Source organism: Notechis scutatus, chromosome 6 (genome assembly GCF_049901735.1).
Source record: "Notechis scutatus isolate UNSWTSFEM ecotype Mainland chromosome 6, rNotScu1.2, whole genome shotgun sequence".
NCBI lineage: Eukaryota > Metazoa > Chordata > Lepidosauria > Squamata > Elapidae > Notechis > Notechis scutatus.
The window spans coordinates 59,290,578-59,312,077 of record NC_142014.1 but is presented as its reverse complement, the minus strand read 5'-3'; the positions used below and the strand labels follow the sequence as shown (position 1 = coordinate 59,312,077).

The 21,500-nt window shown below is 37.9% G+C and overlaps 1 protein-coding gene across 1 annotated transcript in view; it reads left to right on the top strand.

The window, feature by feature from the left end:
- The first annotated feature begins 11,229 nt into the window (after positions 1–11,229).
- Positions 11,230–21,500, top strand: part of STAB2 (stabilin 2) — a 90,657-nt gene continuing 80,386 nt past the window's right edge. The window contains exons 1-5 of the mRNA XM_026692948.2: positions 11,230–11,535; positions 12,832–12,965; positions 15,033–15,148; positions 18,065–18,150; positions 19,895–19,964. Coding sequence (XP_026548733.2) covers positions 11,455–11,535; positions 12,832–12,965; positions 15,033–15,148; positions 18,065–18,150; positions 19,895–19,964 — 487 coding nt within the window. The 5' untranslated portion in view covers positions 11,230–11,454. The remainder of the gene's footprint in view (positions 11,536–12,831; positions 12,966–15,032; positions 15,149–18,064; positions 18,151–19,894; positions 19,965–21,500) is intronic.

Below are 21,500 nucleotides of genomic sequence, written 5' to 3'. Positions count from 1 at the left end.
TATAGCATTGATACCTAAAGTTGCAACTTGAGAATTCTGGAGTATAAAACATACAGGGAAAAAGTTGGGAAAAGTCAGGTTTTCATTGGGAAAAAAAATTCATTTTACAGTTTCTTTTTAGCTTTCCCTCATCCTGTCCCTATTCTATATCCAGTTTGTTTGCGTATAATTCATATGAAAAATAACACAAAGGGATTATTAAAAAGAACAATGTCCATAATTCAAATTAAAAATACAAATACACTCATCCATAATCAGGAAATAGTTTGATTGGGACCAGCTCTGAGTGCCTTGAGAAGAGTAGAGCAGTGGGGGATATGACAGTGTTCTTCAGATACCTTCAAGAATGTAGTAGAAGATCAAGTAGAAGGGCATGCTCTTGATTACCTTAGAACACCAGACATAAGAGCGATAGATTTAAGTCACAGGAAGTGAACTCCAGTTGAATGTACTGTTCCAACAGTAAGACACTGGACATTGGAACCAATTAATGAAAAAGGAGAACACTCCCCTTTAGTGGATCTGTTGAAGCAGGAAATGGATAACATGGATTCAGGCATCCTAGCAGGAAGAATTGGACTTAGGAAATGGATAACATGGATTCAGGCATCCTAGCAGGAAGAATTGGACTTGAAATCTTAAATGGCTTATTCCAAGTTCTTGAAGTTCTGAAACGCTTGTCTACAATGCTAAATATGTAGTTGATCCCAATAAAGACGTTGCCTGAATATAGGGTTTAGAAATTTCTTATGAACTAGCAAGGGTCATTTTCTATCACCTGTATCTTTAGCTTTTAATCACAGGAGCATAGGTCTACTTTCCTTGATTTTGGGGCAAAGAAGCACAAATAAGTTTATTACCCATGTTTGCAACAAAGGAGACTGTGCAATTGGATTAAATTACCCGCTGTTAATCCAATTGCTTTTATTCTACTGCCATCTGGTGGATATACAGAGAGAGATAAACAGCCAAATGATAACAATAAAGGAGAATATTTGTAGCTCAGAATCTATGGAGATTCTCAGTCATCCAGGTCATGGTAGTCCCAAAGGCGCTTTTTCGGGAGACAACTGGACTTTCTTGTTTTTTCTTTGAAGACGTTTTGTTTCTCATCCAAGAAACTTCTTCAGCTCATCCAAGAAGTTTCTGACAGGAAAGAAGATTTTGGAAATAAAATTCACTTGAGTGATGGCAGTCGGGATATGTCTTTAGTCAGAGAATTATCAATGGATTATCAGGCTACTTTAAGCTCTGCACAATCAACACTTTTAGGAAAAATGAGGAAAAGAGTTCCTAATTTTCAGTCTACCAAGATGACAACATCTGATGCTACAAATAATCTGAGGAAATTTCATTAAAAAGAAAAACATTGCCATATAAATAATTAGGGACAAGGAATTTCGAGGGGAAGGAATTCTTTTTCCAGAAAGGTCCAGATCTGCAAGAAGAATTTGGAAGCAAAATGTTGAGATATAAGTAGTAAGATAAAAATAAAGCTGACAAGAAGTGCAGAGTTGCAAAACTCTTCTGCCTTTTCTGAGAAGTATTGGGACTGAAGAGCAACAAAGGCTGCCTCCATTCTGAACAGACAAATTCTAAATCAAACAGTCCATTTTGGTTTCCTGGCTGCTAGCAGGAGCTTTAAGGCAGTGATTTAAAGTGATTTTCCTGAAATAAATAGGAGACTAAAGGCAAGGTTGTTTGACTCCACTTAGCCAGCTACCACTGGCACCCTCAAAAAATTAAATGCAGAGGGTCAAGGGGTAGGTGGGCCATGGCATCAGGTCCTGCAGCTCTGTCTGGCTAAGATTAGTCTTTCCTGAAAAATAGCTCAGCTCTACAATATGGTCCCACTTATTCCTTTATTTCTCGAGATTTATACCATTAAGAAACAAGAACAAGGTATTTTCCAAGTACCTGTGTTTCCAAAAAGGGGAATCACCCAGTGGTGGTATTCAAATAAAGTTGCCACCAGTTTGGTGGGTGTGGCTTGATGGCCGCACTTTGCGCGCATGCACACACTTTGGGTGCACATGCACGCCAAACACGCACTTTGCGCAGGCGCAGAGGCATTCTAACTTGCCTCTTGCAAGCCTGTACGGTGGTGGTCGCTGCAGCAGCTGCTGCGCGGCGCTATTCTGCGCTGCGCAAAGCAGCTGCGCTTTGAATTCTGGCCATAAAAGTGAGTTTGGGAGCCCGGGCGGGCGGGTGGGCCAACCAAAGAGCAGAGAAGAGAACTGGTTTGGTCTCCACTGCTCATCACCACTACCAGTTCTCCAGAACTGGGCAGAACCGGTCGAATACCACCACTGGAATCACCTAACACATATCACTTCATTTTTAGAAAAGCAGCATTTATTTAAACTAACAGCTTACCTTTTGTTGCATATGTGCATGTATGTAGAGGCAGTATGTACAGTACAGTTTTTTTTGTTTATTAGGTTTATTTACTGCCCATCTCGTTTCAAAGTGACTTTGGGTGGCTTATAGCATTAAAAGCATTAAAACTACAGAAGTTAAATATTTAGCTTGCAAAGAAGGAGTTGGCGACTGTGTGACTTGCAATGCTTCTTCCTCTGAATAATCTCGGTTGGATCATTGAGGCAGGAAGGAAGCCCATGCTGCCTTCCTATCCTTTGCAACTAAAGTCACAGTTGGGCTGGCATGCAAACAGGAAAGAGGAAAAAATACAGAGCAAGTATTGCGTGTATGCGCACACACACACACACACACACACACAAACACACACAAACACACACACACAAACACACACACAAAGCCAGGGTAGATGGATGGGTGGATGGATTGAATGGTAGAATGATATGGCTACTCATCTCATGAGAGTGAACCTGGGCAGTATACAAGGATTAGAACAACAGTTAAAATCAATCTCCTATGATTCCCAAGCTAAAACAATACACCCCAATCGTGAAAAACATCAGCAGTAGATGTGGACAGTCACTTGTCTGAAATGGTATAGTACCTCCTGTTTGAGCAGTGGGCTGGACTAGAAGACCTCCAAGGCCCCTTCCAGTTGTATTCTGATTCTTTTAACCTAATTTGGAAAGAGTCTGGTGCGAATACATAATTAAACATTAGACATCATTGCAAATGTTCATACCCAAAAGTCCCCCAAATCCACACTTCTAAGTAAAACGTATGTTGTCTGATCAGTACTAAAGCTGATGCATATTATTTTACCTGTCACAGTTTATGGTCTGAATATTTGCACCCCTGATACATTCTGCTAAGAGCATCAGGCCAGCGCTGAGAGGGACAGGAGAAATGGAGGTGCAGTGGAAGAAAATGTTGCTTGAGGTGCCCCAGATAGGAAGAGAAAAGCAGAGGAGATGGTTAGAATGAGAAGAATGGAGGTTATCAAGATATGGAGCATCTGCAGGCTTGGCTAAGTGACTGCTAGGAGGCCAAACCATAGAATTCAACTCCAGGAGAAATTCCATCTGAAGATATATATTGTTCTTCAGCTCGAGTAGCCAAGTTTTCAACACCAGCTGGATTTGCACAGCATGCTTCAATCACAATTAATTTAATCCAATTTTATGGACTTAAGTGACACAGTAAATCATACACTTTTCTCAATAGGCTCCCAACAGTTACCATGTGATTGGCTAATTTCTAGTTCAATATGCTGAACACAGCAAATAAATCCCTACCCTGACAGCGGAATCCACAGGGATGGGAAGAACTGAGGACATGAAGGCTCCTTGGAGTATCCCCCCCTCCAAACAACCCCCAGAAACGAGGGCTTCTTCAATAATGCAACTTTAGTTGTTTTTGTTTTTTTTCTTCTATTCAATTCTCCTAGACAAGTCCCTGCAGTTTTCTGAACAAGATTTTTCAGAAGTGGTTTACTATTGCTTCCTTCCTAGGGCTGAGTGAGAGTGATTGGCCCAAGGTTGCACAGCTGGACATGTTCCTGAAACATAACTTGAACTCAGAGTCTCCTGAGTATCTAGCTAGTATCTAGCCTGATGCCTTAAATGCTGCACCAAACTCTTTGTTATACCACGGGGAATAATACTGAGGCAGTGCTTCCTAACCTTAGCAATTTCCAGGTGTGTGGACTTCAAATCCCAGAATTCCACAGCCAGCATAGCTGTTGAGGAGAATTCTTGAAGAGGAGTGGTTGTTCAAATGTCCCCCTTGATGATGGGTGTGGGACTTCTGCTAAGGAGGCTTCTGCTCTTAACGGATGACAGTTTCTGCATTTCTTTTTACCTATTTTGGCATTTTCAACCTGCATTTTAGGAACACGGCCACATATTTTTGTGTTGTAGTTCAGTGAACAGCCAAGATGATGAATTGCAGCTCCCAAGAGCAAAAAAGCTGCTGACAGGCCCCTTCCCTGTGTAAATAAATAAGGATGCTTCCACAGGAAGACCTTCTAACATCGCAGTCAAAGTATATTAATGAGCTGTTTCGACATTCCCTGCTTATCAGGTGAAGGAACAAAAAGATTTTTTTTAATGCTGTGGGAAAGCATCCAGTACAAGGCCCAGATATAGTCGGTGGTGACCTCTCAGCCTCAACAGCAGTGTTCCTCAACCCAGGCAACTTTAAGATGAGTGGACCAACTCTCCAGAGACTGTGTAATTCTGGGAGTTGAAGTTCATCCATCCAAGTTGTCAAAGCTGAGAAACTCTACAGAATGAGGGTGTGGTGTCTGCACAATTTAAAAAAAAACAACATCCGGAAATACTACACCAGCTAAAATGATTTTATACAATCAGATATCATGCGGAGGGGAGGAGAAACGCATTGGATGACTCATTTGTGCTTCATGTAGGATTGCACGTGTGAATAAGGCCCTTTTCTCTCCTGACTTTAGGCCAGAGGAGCAGAATGGGGACCTCAGAGCCTAATCACCAGACTCCTCTTGAGATCTCTGCACTGCAGCTGGTGGTCTTCTGCATTGTCTCAGCCATGCTTGCCCAACTGATCCAGCTCCTCTGAATGTCCTTCCTTGGCAAGGCCTTCTGCATCATTGCTTTGAATTGAGCTGCCTTTTGTCTGCAATTTCACCAGCTGAGAGAGCCTTTTTTTAAAAAGGGGGGGGAGGGGCAAGCATGCCACAGAGGTGGCTGAAAAGATCTAATCTGTGGATGAGACCACCCCTTGACTGACAGCATGCGCCACCATCAGCTGTGTGCCCCATGAATGCGTTTTCAGCCCAGTCAGATGTCCTTGCTTTCTTCCTCATTAAGGCTGATGAAAAGCTGTGGGCTCCAGCAGATAACATTCCTCAGCATACCATCTGCAGTCCCACCCTGAGACTTCCAATGAGCTTCTCAGAATTCATTCATTCTGCCCTTCATTTATTCTCTCTCTCTCTCTCTCTTTCTCTCTCTCTCTCTCTCACACACACACACAATCACACAAATACAGTATATCAAAGTTGTGTTTCATTATACATACCAGGGCATGGAATTATACAACTCCTATCAGGCCCTGCATCTCCAAGCACATGCAACGTGTGATTAAAATGGCTCTAGCATTGCTTGATTTTTTGTTTTTTACCCTTTTTTGCAAAGATTTGGAGAGGAAAACTATAGAAAATGTAACAAACTCCTAGGCATGTTTCCAGTATCATGGAATGGCATTTTTTCCAGATTGCTTCAGCACAAAATACTATAATTGCCCTACTACCTTTCTGTTATGTTCTGCTGATTGACAAAGTTATAATTAAGGAAGGTAGATGCGTTCCAATTTCCTTTTCTTTCCTTCTGTTTCCTTTCTGACTTACTCCCTTCTGACTTACCTCCAGTCACCTCCCAATACAGCACTCCATTATTCTGTATTCTCCTTTCCTGAGATGTACGAGTTGTCCATAGAGATTTTGATTCTTTTCCAATACAGACTTGTTCAAGGTAATCTTTAATAACTAAGTTTAATACTTTGCCATTCATAGAAGTGGCTTTGTGGAAACTTGCCTAGGTTTATGCAAATAAAAGGATTACTGTACAGTGCCTACTATACACCTTATTAAACTGAGTATATTTTGTGGGTGACAATATTCAAGTATTGATTCCCTCAACAAGTATTCACAGCAGTATCTCTAGCAAAGAGAGAAAAAGGGGGAAAGGGGAATATAATTAAAAGTACAAAGGAATTTCTTTTCATAATTGATATTTAATTTTTCTGGCATGCAGATAATATTGACAAATCATCTAGATATCAAATTTTGGGCCCACAGTAGTTCCCACATAATATCAGAAGTTAGGGATAGATGATCATCAGCAATGTCCTCACCATTGCAATGATTGTATCCACCCTTTTCCTTTTCATGAGAAGCAAAGGAGATTGAGGAGTTGATTGGTTTTCCTAAGAGAAAGTCTTAGAGAAAGTCTTATGTTGAATCCTAGGCTTCTATATCAATCTAAAGATGGCCAGCAGCATGTTCGTTACAGTGGTAAGATCTTTCTTCTGCAAAAGTGCTGGCTTCAATATTAGGCATAGCTGCTCATGCCTCTGAACACTGGCTTTGCCAGAGCATCCAGGAAAAGCCTTACATAAAATTTACCAACAAATTATCTCTGAAAGGAGAAACTGGACTGGGAGTTAGAGTTGTAGGGGAGTTTGAGGAGATCCGTGGCAAAATTCCTTCTCAAGAGCTTCTTCCACACAAGGGAGAGAAGGGAGATCTAGTAAATTTATCTACAAAGAGGACTCAGACCCACATTGGGAGTAATCGTGTCCATTTTCCACAGTGCCTTCAGTGTAGAAATATGGAAAATGTAAGTGGCAAATCCTAGCTCAAGCCAAATTGCATTGGTTGAGGTGCCAGGAGAAAAAAAATGAAGGATGCAGATGAAGTTGTCCAAAAGGAGGATATATTGGCTCTGGCCTACTGGGCATAATCATTATACAAATATTCCTCCACTGATCCCAATTGGGGCTGGTATTTTCATCATAATTTGTTGCAATCATAAATCAAGTCATTACCATCAAACCCAATTTTATGATCATTTTTATCATATTCTTAAGTCGTCATGTGTTCATAAGTGTGAATCCAGATTAACCAATGGCATTTTTTTTTGCCAGAAATCAGCAAAATCCATTGCAAATCATGATCGTGTGACTGTTGAGTGCTGCAAATGGAGGTACATGTGAGCCAGTTGCCCAGCCCCCAAACTGCAATCACATGGCCACAGGGGATGGGGTGGGGGTGCCGGTTGTAAGTTTGAATTTAGGTGGTAACTGATGTTTTGGGAAGCTATCATTAATTTGAACCATTGTTAAGCAAACAGTGATACGTTGAGGTCTATCTGTAGAGCTGTTACCTTTTCCTAAATGCTACTAAAGGTTTATGCCTTTCAGGTATGAGGTGCTCTTTGAACTTCCTTATTTTCTTGCAGATATCTCATTATCCAAACTAGGTAACATCATCAGTGCTAGAACCTAGTTTAGGTAATGAAATGTCTTCAAGAAAACAAGCAAGCTCAGAGAGCACCAAGGACCTCTCATTTCAATCCTGAGCTACAAATATTCTTCTCTATTGGTGTCCCTCGGGTAGTCTGTAATGCCAGGAGTATGCCAATATTTCCTATATCTGCCATCCTGATTGAAGCCGCGTCTATGTTCTGATAAAACCTTCAATCATTTATGCTCCAATATTGCAGGTAGTAAGGGGAGATGTTGTAAAGTTCAGGGGGGGGAGAAAGGCTGCTTTGTTTGTTTTCTTTTTCAGTTGTGATGGTCAAAGAATAATTTTTGTTTGGTTTCATCTTGACCATTGCACAGGAAAGGGAAATGCCTGGTTTCTAGCCCCTCTGAGAGATATCCTGGTTAACACAGGATAAGAGGAAATAAATTACTGTGACCCCAAAGTAATGTGAGTTCTGTAACAAGAAGAGGGGTACAAGAAAAACAAGCTATGTATAACATCAGTTCCTAAGTTCCTAGACTTTATGCAAGTAATCAGGAAATATAAAGCTTTGTTTTTGTGAAAACATATTATTCACTGGTTGTTTAATAAAGTGCTCACAGAGCATTTTAACCACCGTTTAAAAGCACAAACGGCTTTTTATAGGATAAAATATTTTGTGATTTTTTTTTATAAAAAATAAAAATAAAGTGCTCACAGAAACGGACCTACTTATCATTTTAATTGAATTGATTGAACAAGGAACAAATTGAATATTGGATCACTTTGTTTATGAATGTTGGTGTTACTTGTTTGCTCACGAAGCTCTGCCAACATTTGGGGGCAAAGATATGCATAGTTCATACAATATGAAAGAGGACAAATACTTTTTCAAACAATGGCAGTTGCCGCCATTTGCAGGTGTCCAACACCATGTTCCCATTTCTCTGCCCAAAAATATGACCGGAATCCAAGCAAATTCACTGCCTTCCTCATTTAAGGTGACTTCTATCTCTCTGTAAAATCAGATAATTTCACCATTGTGTAAGTGGTTAGGATTTGTAAGTGGCCTAAGGACTGAGAAAGCTGCAGAGTTAGAATGGACATAAAACATCTCCAGAAAGCTGTGGACAACTACACAAATTATGTGGCACGTACCTGAAATTTACTTTCAAGGATTGTATGAATTAAGCAACCGCCAACCATGAACTCCACTGCCTATCACAAGATAGGCATCGGGGCTATTTAGCCTTTCTTTTACTATTTTGATACCCTATAGTTATTTAAGTACAAATTCACCTTCTACTGATTCCTTGAGACTATACTAACTTCATTATTGTCAAGACTCACAGCCTGCGGTATCTCAAACCCATACTGCTCATATCTTTGTCATTCAAGTGTCTCAGCTGTGCAGACATGCTTGGAAAGGGAGAAACGCCGATCCTACATTTCCTTGCCATCACTCCGGTGATTGCATCTTATTTATTTATTTATTTATTTATTTGTTTGTTTATTTATTTATTTATTTGTTTATTTATTTATTCTTGGCCATCTGTATTTCCTCTGATAGAATTCAGAAGGATCCAGCTAAGGTGCAATCTATTTTGTCTTGGGAAGGAAACCTCCCACACACACAATAAGGCATATACAGCATTGAGCTTTGCCAATTTTTACTGAAAATTAATTGCTAACTTTGCAGTGCCTTTGTTACTTACAGTTACTTTGGTAACTGTAAGAAAGGGGTGGGGTCTCTTTAAAAAGACATGCATAACTTTCATCAACTCAAATAGGCACTCACACTCACTTCTTAATTCATCATCCATCTTCCTGATAGAATCATAGAATAACAGAGTTGGAAGGGACGTTGGAGATCATCTAGTCCAACCCCCTGCTTGAGCAGGAGAGTCTATTCCAAATATTAGCCCTTACCTAGGATCTTATTCCACTTTTTGCTATGCTTCTAATTCCATTTTGAGGATTTTACAATCTATTCCATAGCTTTCAGGCAACTTCCTCCCTGGACATTATTTCTTAGCAGCTGTTACCAGCCAAGAGATAGATTTTACAAGGAGATTTGGGCCATCAAGAAAGAAACTTTTCAGAATTGATGCCACCTTCTGGAGACCATACATTACTCATCAGTCTTGCAAATTCCATTAATCCAGACAAGAAGCACAATCAGAAGTATTAGCTGTCCTTTATTTTAAGATTACCTTAACAAAATCATATTTTACCTTTACAGCCCAAAAAATCAAGGAGAGTCTCTTCTGAGATATTTACCACACCCCCATTCTTACTATGGGCTAAGGTGCCTCTTATCCTGCCCTTGCCCTAGCTCCTCTTCTGCCTCCCAGAGTCATTCCCACATACACTATTCCATAGAAGTTAGAATAGACATAAAACCTCCAGCTTTCTCAGAAGTTTAACTGACACCAGATCGGGCAGACAGTTGGTTTTTCTCTTGTCACTATGGTAGGAGTGTCAAACTCAAGGCCTGTGGGCTGTATCCGACCCATGGAGTGCTTAGATCTGGCCTGTGGGCCACCCTGGAAACAGTGAAGAACCACCCCCGAGCTCTGTTTTTGCTGGCACAGGGCTGCAGGAGGCCATCATGGCTAAAAACTGAGCTTGGGAGCCTGTTTTCTCTGGCAGAGCACTTGCTCCACCACAGGCGCCCCTGACATCAAGCTGGGCATGCCCACCCTGGCCACATCCACTCCAACACCACTCCAAGTTCAAACACAACCCTGATGCGGCCCTCAATAAAATCGAGTTTGACAACCCTGCACTATTGGAATCAAACAGGCAGATTTATGTTTTATCAAATAAACAAGAATATTTCTTATTTGATTATTCTGCCTTAGCTTTCCTGCTACACCCAGAAAGTCTCTGCTTGACCATAATCCAGTAGAAGGGGAGTCTACCAACTTTTTCTAGATAATTCATTCCACTGTATAATTCATCTTATTGCTAGGACAGTTGGAATCTACTTTCCTGTGATGTAAATCCAACATTTTATATACTGCTCATGGGTTTCATCTTCTGTGACATCCTTTCAGGTACATCACTGCCTTAGTCTCCTCTTTTCAAGGCTGAATATTTTCAGATATTTCCACTTTGTTTACTACTCATAATTTCTATTGTATTTCTCTGAACCTATTTCAGTCTGACTGGATTTTTTTTACAGTAAAGTATCATCAAATATACTAATTTGTTTTCTAGCAAGTAGCAAAAGCAACCAGAACTTCCATTTGTACCTTACACTAAATCATGTCTTGAATAGCCACAATTGGCAGTAGTCACACTCACTAAACTAATAAGCATGATTCATTAACTGCTACAGATGTGTTAATGAAGTGAAAGTGAAGCAAATCACACTTTAGCTTAAGGGATGGACCCATATGTAGTTCTGGCTATTTAATACAATGTAAATGAGATTTACTTTTAAAGAAACAAGAGATTTATGAGATCAGACATGCAATTATTACTCTACAAACCAGATGTTGGTTCAAGCTTTAAAAATAAACCAATAAAGGATCACCAAAAGGATCACTGAACAAATACTATCTCCATTTAAACCAAAGCATAAATACATTTCTCCCACCTCTGGAAATTTTCTCATCAGGTACTTAGTGTTTCAACCAAGAGCAAATGGTTTTCTGACTGACTTCCATTTAAGACAGATTTGTGGGTGAGACTTTGTGTCATAGCTACTTTCCCAAAGTAGTATCCGGAATGTTATCTTCTGACACGGACACTTGGTCATCTGTCCTTGAATCTCTGCTGTCAACAACTGCAGAAACTGGGGTGGGAGTTGATAGAGTGAAATAAGGCAGGATGCCAGTGAGGAAGTGTTAACTGGGCTTGCTGTAAGCATTTTCCACAATCCTTTGGGGTCGCTTTTCCTGTCTAATATCAGGTTTCGTGAGGACTCTATTCTTTGCTCATTGCAGGAGAAGAAGAAAAGGAATGTGTGGTTTGAATGGTACTATCTGCTGATGTGGAAGAACTGAGCAAAGCGGCATCTTGGAATGATCTATTAATGCATTGTTATCCATTTCTTCTTCATCATGAGAAAGCAATTGCCACTTGCAATATTCCTATCATTTGTGATGACAAACGCCATCAGTCTTGTGGAAAGTACTCAGCTGGTAAGAAGTCTTTTATATTATGGTGATGGCAGAATCTTATGTGTAAATTTATATTTTCTACCCCAAGTATTCATACAGCAAGGGCTTTGGGATGAGTTTTGAGCATGATTCAAGAGTTCAGGCTTGGAAACTCTGGCTGATAAATCAGAAATAAATTATTTAAATCAGTATTTATATTACCATTTCTGCAAACATAGTTTACTTAATTTGTAATTCAGTTATTCCTTGGGAATAAGAATTTACTTCAAATAAAGATTCAAAAGTTGGGCTGTAAACCAAGTTTATATGAGGCTGGTTTATGATGTCTTCAGAGAAGTTTGATACTCAAGAAATTTCTCCTACAGAGATTTGGAGGACTTTTATCTGAAAAAAAATTGAATTCAATGCAAAAAGCTATTTCCTTTCTCATGCAAATATTTATTTGTTTTATCCCAAGAAATTATATCTTGATCTTATACCTCTGCCAAATTAAACAATAAAAAACTACCAAAAAAGATCAGAAACATTAAAAAAATCTGTCTCCTGACAAAACCTGTGCCTTAGCAAGAGGTTCAGTCTAAAGACCTAAATAGCCTCTTTTAGTTCTATGATTCAAGGAAGGATGTTGTCATACAACAAAAAAATTGCCCCATTTAAGTGTGGCTCAAAGAAAGGCAATTATCCTGTGGATAATTTTGTCAGGAAAAGTAGTCTCCCCTATTTAAAGAATATTCATCTTTTTTTAGTGGCACATTCTGTATTTGGGCCCAAACTAAATTGCCATAATGTCCTATTCTTGAAGACTCTATAAAAGTTGCAGTTTATGCAAAACACAGATGAGAACTTGATTTAAGGACTAGGGCAATTGTATGAACCGTGGCTGCATTTCTTGGACCAATGCGATATGGTATTATTAAACATTAAACCCTGGCTTATTTGAAGTTATTTCATTTGAGTGTTTCTTTTGGCTGCTATCATACTCAGCATCAGAGTAGAACTGATTAGAAAGAATGCAGACAGGATCTTCTTCTGAAGTGTTTCAGCCCTTCTGGAACAGTTTTTCCCAGAAAATGCATATGGACCCTTCTTTTCTAACTTTATGAGAGCCTTCTTTACTCCATCCCATACTGGAGCAATGCTGTAGATTGTTGCTACTTTATTTTATTTTATTTTATTCAGTATTCCTTGTCGCCCTTGAAGTCCTCTATAAAATGAAATAGAACATTGGTGTGTCAAACTGCTATTAAAAGCACAATTATGCTCTATCAAAAATGTTCCCTTAATTTCCCTATCTCTCTCTTTCTCACTGCCCTTTAGGAAAGACGGAGATGTGATGAGGATACAGTGTTTACCACAAAAACTAAATGTGGAGCTTGTTCTGTTAATTATAAAATCCGGTGTCCTGAAGGTTATACCAAAATTACTAAAGGCTCTGGGAAACGTGGCTGCAGGTAATACTTACGTTAATATTTTCTACTCTGAAAGGGCTATTTTGGGGGGGTTCAGGTTAAGCTCTGTTTTTTATAGTATTCCTATGGATATATTTGGAGAGAAGGAGAAGGAAGAGATTCTATTAACCCCTTCCCCTTACACACATATTGTACATACACACAACCTACAGATCCTATATTTCTATCTTCAGGTTTTTATCTGAAGCATATGGTGAATATGTGTGAAGGTGAAGATGGTGGGATGTATCTGGACATTTCTTCTATAGATGCACAAATAATTCCTCTGGGCATTTAGGAACCCCCATATTTCTAAGCCTTCTAAACACAGAGAGTTGAATCCTACCCCACTTGCAACTGTGAGAGGAAGTGGCGCGAGAGCCTTTTCAAACAATACGTTTCTGTCCAGTCCTAAACAGTTGCACTGTTCTGGTGCTCATAGCAAAATACTTCCAAGTTATTTGATTGAAAATGAAGAACTGTAAATTTGGGTAGGCTGTGGAAGTAATCAGAATCAAGATCTGGGTAATGGTTTATTGATGCTAATTGAGGGACCAAGCTACAACTGAAAACAGTCATGTTCATTAACTCAAAATAAATCTTGGGGAAATCCCGTAAAGAAGTCTGATATACAAGATCATAATTAGCTCTCCATCCCATTGTAGGGAAGGGTTAAGCTCAAAAGAAAGTGGGTTGGATCTAGATATCTGTGCTAATAAGTGTAGCAGAAAAGATTCTACTACTCTGCAATTTCTTTTAATGTTATGCTATATGGGTAAGTGTGAAAGAAACTGAGAAGAAGGATTGAAGAGAAATCAAATCCTACAATATTTGGTTGAATTAAAGACTAAAACTGTTAGAAATAAATGGAGGTTCAAGTAAGACTCTCTCTCTTTTTTTTTCCTGTCAACTTTTAACAAACTTTTTGCTGATATCAGGATTGAAAAATTGGTGTTTTATAGATTTGCTTATAGATAATGGGTGGTAAATGAGATGAAGAGCTATCTGTTTGTAATTGTATCGGAGATGAAGAGTTATTAAATTTGTTTATACGTGTGATGAAAGTTGGAAGTCACATCTTCATATTTTTGACTTTATTATATTTTCTTTTCTTTCTAAATTTTTCTTCCAATTTTATTTACTTCTGTTTAAGTTTTGTTTGTATTATTTTTTACTATTGAAATTAAAATTCTTAATAGAAATTATAGTTTTAAAGCAATAAGAATTACTGGTGGGGTGGAGTAGTTAAAGACTAGGATTGGAGAGATGCACATCCAGTTCAACTTTCACCCATTTTTTCAGCCTAGCTAACCTCATAAGGTTGTTATGGGGATAAAATAGAGATTCCCCCCTGTGTAAACTACCTTATGGACCTGGAGGGGGGAGATATAATTTTAACACAGAGAGAGAGAGCTCTGCAAAAAAAATAACAGAACATCAGGGAGAATAATTCTAATTTAATCTTTTCCTCTGTGCTGGCTTTCTCTTTGCTGTTAAGTAAATGCTGTTAATTACCATAGTAAAAAAATAATAATACAAACTAAATTTAAAGAGAAGAAAATGAAAAAGAAGAAAAATTATCTTATCTCCACCATATTAAACTGAAGTAAACATCTGTTCAATCACTTGTGCAATAGGAAGGATGCATATTTGAAGTTTCAGCTGTTTCTCTGAGTGTAATGGTTATTATTTACAGTCCAAGCTAATTGTTTACTTACTGAAAAATGTTGCAAGCCAGGCCCCTTGTCTCTTCTGCTGAGAGAGAGAAACCCTAATTTTTTTCCCCGTAGACATTGGGTGGATATTCATCCGTTCTTTTACCACACACACTTCTTAAAGAACCCAATTTCACCGCATTCAATTTTTATGTTTGTCCTGACATAGTCAAATTCTCACATGTATATAATGGGCAGAAGCATACTCCTGTACAAAACCATTTTACATCTTTTGACAAAATTCATTCCTTATATACAGTAGATATTATCCATACTGTTGCTCTTCCATTAAAAGAAAAAAATCCCGAAGTGGAAATCAAGAACCTTAACAAAAGTCTATATCTTTGTCCTATAGATACCAGTATGAAACCAGCACTTTATCTCTTTCTTTCAATGGGTGTCAGCATTCTTGTATGAGAACGTTAAAGCAACCACAATGTTGCTCAGGATACTGGGGACAAGACTGCCTAGGTAAAAATATTCATCCTCGTGATATCTTATAATGATTGTTTTCTTTTTCTTGCTTTCATAAATCAATTCCTGTGTTTTATGTTTTAGTGCTATGTGCATTAGTTAACAGGAACATTCATGATTTATCTGAAAATATTTTGCAAAGATTAATGCAAAATACTTTTTAAGGGGAAGGGGTAGATCTTTTTTATGAGGGTTGGGCAGTCTGTTGTGGTAAAATCTTGGGAGACTGTGGGTCAAAATATTAATAAACTACATGATATTTTAGGTTATAATGTTCCTAAAAGGTTTCTAACACTAGCAATATTCTTAACCCTAACCTAACACCTCTGTCTGAACATCCTGAGATTCCTAGTTCATTAATTTAAATTAGGATAATTTTAAAAAACACAGTTCTTTGCAATACATTTATACCTATAGTCAAACACCAGTTTGACACCAGTACTTCTGGTATGTTATTCATAAAGTAATGATTATATAGGGATCCCAAAACTTGGCAACTTTAATGTGGACCTCAGTTCCTCAGAATTCCCCATGCTGGCTGGAGAATTCTGGGAGTTGAAGTCCCCAAGTCTTGACGTTGCTAAGTTTGGAGACCCCTGGATTTTACCATGGTAGGTTACCAGACAGATTAACAGAGTTGGAAGGGACCTTGTACTGCGAAAAAGGTGAAAAAGAAGATAGGATTCCCTGTTGGAGACCAATCGTCCTGGTCAGGAGGTGGGCTCAAGCCAGGGGTGGGATTCAAAAATCCCAGCAACTGATTTGCTGCCCATTTTCTGGGTGGACATGGCCATGGTGGGTGTGGCCTACCGGTACTTCCGGGAGGGCCTTTTTTCACCTTCCCAAGGGTCCAGAGGCCGTTTCCGGACTTCCAGAAGGCCTGTTTTTCCCCCTCCCAGAGCCTTCGTGTGGACCCTGAACTTACCTGCCTCAAAAATGGGCTGCATGGAGACTCCTGGGAGGGCGGGGGGCAGGATGGGGTGGGCGGGGCGGGGCAGGGCCAGTCGGTTGAAATACCAGTTCAGCGAACCAGATGAAAGCTTAACATCCCCTTCACCCAAACCGGTCTGAACCGGTAGAATCCCACCCCTGGCTCAAGCAAGGAATTAGTCTGGATTCATTACATGAACACAAGAGGGCAAGGTCTGGCCTCCCCCTCCAACTGACTTTGAGCCTTATCTAGTCTTTCCCAGGTGATGGCTGAAACTCTGAGGAGATTCCTGTGTAATAAGTATAGGACAATAAAGTAGCTAGTTTGAATTCTACAAGTGTGAGTCTGGTTGTTTGTGCCTGACATTTCCAGACTCTTAAAAACTGCAATTCATTACTTCACAACATACTTTCCCCTAATAACTGAGGACTGTGTAATATACTTAGAAGCCAACTCTGCATTTCTCTGTGTGAAGAGAAATATTTTGGATGTCTGACTATATTGAAGAGCTCAGCAACATAGCAGAGCCCTAAATCCATGCTTACTGTTTTTAAGAAAAATTCACGGTTCTATAGGAAGAATAATATTCCATGTTCCATACATGTTAGCGCAGATAGAAAATGGTTAGTTTTGATTTTCTCCTGAGATTTGGGACAGAAGCCCCCCCACTTTTAATTTTATATGCCAGGCATAGGGATTACATCACCTTTTCCATGCATTTTCTGTCTTACAATACTGAAAACTACAGTATAATGTTAGGTTTTAGCAATAAGGGTTAGGTGATTAGGTGATTCAGTGATTATAAAAATGTGGATTAGGAATTCTGTGCAAGTAAAAATCACAAGTTGCTTTTGAGTGAATCAAAAGAAAAAAAATGTAACAAAAAGAAACTTTCCAAAGATTTATATTTTATACTACTCCCTCTTGTTCATAGTTCAGAACTTCTACCGTGCATTCATGGGCTACTTGGAAGCAAATGTTGCTGCATTCAATGAAATTAATTCCATGTAGAATTCCCATTTTCACACTTACATCAGCATGCATAGGCTTCTGTTCTTACCATTACAGAGAAAAGTCTAGCATTCTGTGAAACACCAAGAAAAAAAGGAAATCCTTTGTTTTCTAAGAAACAATTGTAGAACAATGGGGTAATAACACAAAAATACAAACTGATAAAGAATTGCTTCTATTGCAGCTTCCAAACAAGAGACAACAGGGAAATGGAAAATAACTGTCAGCAGTTCTTAGAAAACCAACTTTTTTTTTTCCAATTATTTAATTTCATTATTCCAGTTGCAATTTAAATTTGATTTTCAGACAGAAAGATTTGATCATTTTCTTGAATCAAACAAAAAAATTTATTGAATCAAATTAGTTCAAATTAGTTCTCAAAGAACTAAGAAGGGTTCAATCCTATTATTTGATCTTGATCTTTTAGTAGCTTTTGTGTCATTAGCCCTGGTATCCTTTCAAACAGTTCCTCTTTTATTTGTTTCTGAGTACAATTTAAAATCTTGGTTTTCACCAGAGGTGGTATTCAGCAGGTTCTGACCAGTTCTGGAGAACTGGTAGCAGAAATTTTGAGTAGTTTGGAGAACTGGCAAATCCCACCTCTGACTGGAGATTTTACAGTATCCTTCCCCTGCCACGCCCACCAAGCCACATCCACAGAACCAGTAGTAAAAAAATTTGAATCCCACCACTGGATGGGATTATGGGATTAAGCAACAGTCAAATCATAATGCTTTTGTACACTAAAGAACAAGAGCTAGTTGTCCATTAATGGACATGCTAAAATAATCCTGCCATGATAGATGGCAAATTAAAAAGAATTTAGCTAAGCTAGTTATATGGTTAACTAGCAAACACTGTTCCTATGCAGAGTGTGCTTTCACAATTACAATTAAACAACTATGACTGGCTCCATGCCCTAGACTCTTAAGTCTAATAATCAATAAGCCTTGTTTACTTATCATTTTCAGAATGTCCAGGTGGATCATCATCACCATGCAGTAACAGAGGACATTGTTTTCAAGGTATTTGGGGGAATGGAACCTGCGCTTGCCAGGTATGTATTTCTTTCATAATAATTTAACATTTTAAAAAAACTTAAGGGCTTATTCAAGGTGGTTTTAAAGAAAATGAAAGGCATGTGCTAACCATATCTCTTCTACTAATGTAAAAATCCAGAACAGGGAATACATTGTTTACATAATATAAAGTGTGAATTTGACTCAAAATGCTTTTGGCAATTTATATCTGACATAAGTTATGAAGATTTAATTTTGGAGGTTCCTGCTTCAGTTTCCCTCTTAGAGAAACATGATGAATAATTTGTACCTGTATTTATTGCATGGGTTACATTTACCCACAGTTGTACAAGCCATCTAGTTGGAGTTTTATTTCACCATGAAATACTTCTCAAGGACAACTCCAAGCCATGTTCACTGTTTTGACACATAACTAGGGAAATTTGAAATAAGAAGTTAGGATGAATTCATTAACACAATTCTTATATATATATATATATATATATATATATATATATATATATATATATATATATATATATATATATATATATATATATATATTGTAGTTCTTTTAATTGACGTTCAGCAGAATCTCATCTGCCATCATAGGCTTCTGTATATATTAATATTGCTTAAATGGTTTAGTGGTATTTCTCTGTAAACTTTTTTAAGAATTGACTTCTTATTAAAATGCTATTTGTTCCCCATTTGTGATTAAATGTCTATAAAATTCATGTCTCAAGGGGAAACGGTAGATTTAAGGTTATGTTCTGCTATATTTTCTTATTTTTCCCATTCTTCCTCAAGTAGAGGGTGAACTTGTTAGAGTCACAAGTCATATCTCTCATATAGTAACGCTAATATTTTCACACCATAAATAATATCTGTTTGTCCCTTGAGGTTATACAGTATGGTCTCCTTATTAGTTATAAAGCAATTCTTTCTCTAATGAGATCACCGATTAATGTATACCAGTGCAGCATCCCCACAGTCATGAGAGGCCAGGCGAGGTGAAATGCTCCTCAACGTGAGTGACTTTGAATTGGCCACACCCACCCAATCACATGACCACCCAGCCATGCCTACCCAGCCAGTCATTAGAGTAGAGAACCGGTTGTTAAATTATTTGTATCCCACCACTTGCCAGGTTGAGAATCACAGATGTATATATATGTTCAGATTCGCTTTGATCAACTTACGAAATAAAAGCTATATAACTTTAGGGCTCTGCTCCTAAAGTCATGATTTCATGACTGATATGAGTTCCTGCTCATGAAAGTTTAATGAAAAGGTTTAGTCTGAAAAGATTCAAGATTCCTCCTGCTTGTTTCATTCCATGGACTAACTCAGCTCTCCTACAATTACTATAACCTGCTAGCTTTAGAAAACAAAGCAATCATTTCATCTCTAATTATTGGCTGGAGTTTTCTACCATAGTAATGCATAAAGTAATGCATATAGTGGTTAACAGGATGTTTTTATTTGTTTATTTATTTAAAACTTTGGGTTTGTGCCTATGGCATATTTCCCCCATAACAATAACCCTGTGGGTAGATTGGGCTGAGAAAAGCACCTATCAGAGACTCAGATTGCTTTTGCTTCAACTCTCTTTTCTACAAATCTTTGCACCCAAAGATACAGTGAGTATGAAAACCAAAACTCCAACTTACCAGGATATATATAGTAAGTGAGTATAAGCTGACTGTCAACCTAGTTCCTGAGTGAAACTAAATCAAAGTTGGCTTTTCTTAATTTAAATTGATTTTTTAATTTTTGCAGAAAGCATTTGCTGGAACTGCCTGTGAAAAGTGTGCAGAAGACAATGTTTTTGGACCTGATTGTATTTCAGGTATATTTGGTGTGGGCTTCCTTTTAAAAGTGAATATAATAACATCATATTAAAATGGCATAAATGTTTCCACACAGAAGATTGCATAATGTCTTGTGTGGCAGTATAAAAATGGGACATTACCCAAAGTAAGTTGATACATCATATCTAGTAATGGCTTTCAAATATTTCTTATGAAATATAATACTTTAATTTAGCAAAACTTTTCTACAAGTTAGCTTTTGATATACATGAGACTTTCCTTCTGACCTAACAAAATCATGATAATGAAGCTTGGAAAATGAACAAAAATCTGCTCACCATTTTGCAGGTGCAAGATTTAAAAAAAAAAACCTATAAAAATCCTTCTTCAAGGAGAATTATGCAAAAAAAAAATATATCCAGCAAAACATCTTACCACTGTGATATCAAACAGGTGCCCAACATGTATGTGTAAAACCACAGGTACTGAAGCCAAGAGTAACAACAACAATTTATAGTCCTACACAGCTGAGAGTTTGGGAGAGCTGAGTAGAAGAATATTCATGAAATTAATTTTGGCTTCTTTCTTACAACCAGGAATTCCTCAGAATTACATCTAAAAACACAAATTCTCTCTAAATTAATACTTAGATCATCTACAATATCATCTACCATACATGAGTTCCATGTACATTACATTTGGGGTTAATATTCATGTGCAACAGATGTCCTGACCTAAGAGTAGATTTCTGGATGATTTGAACTAGATTAGCAAGGATTCTAGTTCCCCAAAGTCTAACAAATATTATTTATTACATGTCTATATGATTTCCTATTAAAAGAAATCTCAAAGTAACTTACTATTAAAGAGTCCATTTACAATTTAAAATGAGTTAAATTTATGAATTACAAGATTTAATAAAACATACTTTAAGTAGTTTTATTAAAAATACAGTATAGTACAGTATAAAATAAAATCAGTAAGACAACAGAAAGTTGCAGAAACAATTAAAATCTTTAAAATGGAAACAGCTAAATATGTATATTAATTGATCATTTACAATGTCTTTCTGAAAATCTGTTGCATAGTTTTAGTGATTTATGTTCATATTCCTTATTCTATAGTCTCTATAGACTATAGTTGGAGACCTCAAGTTGGAGAAGGTTAATTTACTGCTTAACTAAACAAAAATGCAAGCCATTGTCCTTGGTATCTTTTGTATGTAAAGTATATGCCCTATTACTGAACTACAGCCCTCCCTTCCCATTCAGTTCTTTCTCTAACTACAGAGAAAAGACTTCCAACAATTGACCACTATAGTTCTGTACATAACCAACTTTTTTTGAGATGCTCCAATAGAGTAATGTTTCCTGTAGATAGCTTCTGCTCTATGCGCTGAGGAAAACAGCAGTAATCAGCATATTAACTTAGTTGCTGAGGATGTGCTGAGAATGGGCTGAAAACATTTCCTACAGATATTTCCTAGGCAATACTAATGTTTAACCTTACAGTTATTTACTTCTAACAAGCATATGAGAATTATTCAGAATTCCCAGGCAGTAAACAGCCAGAAA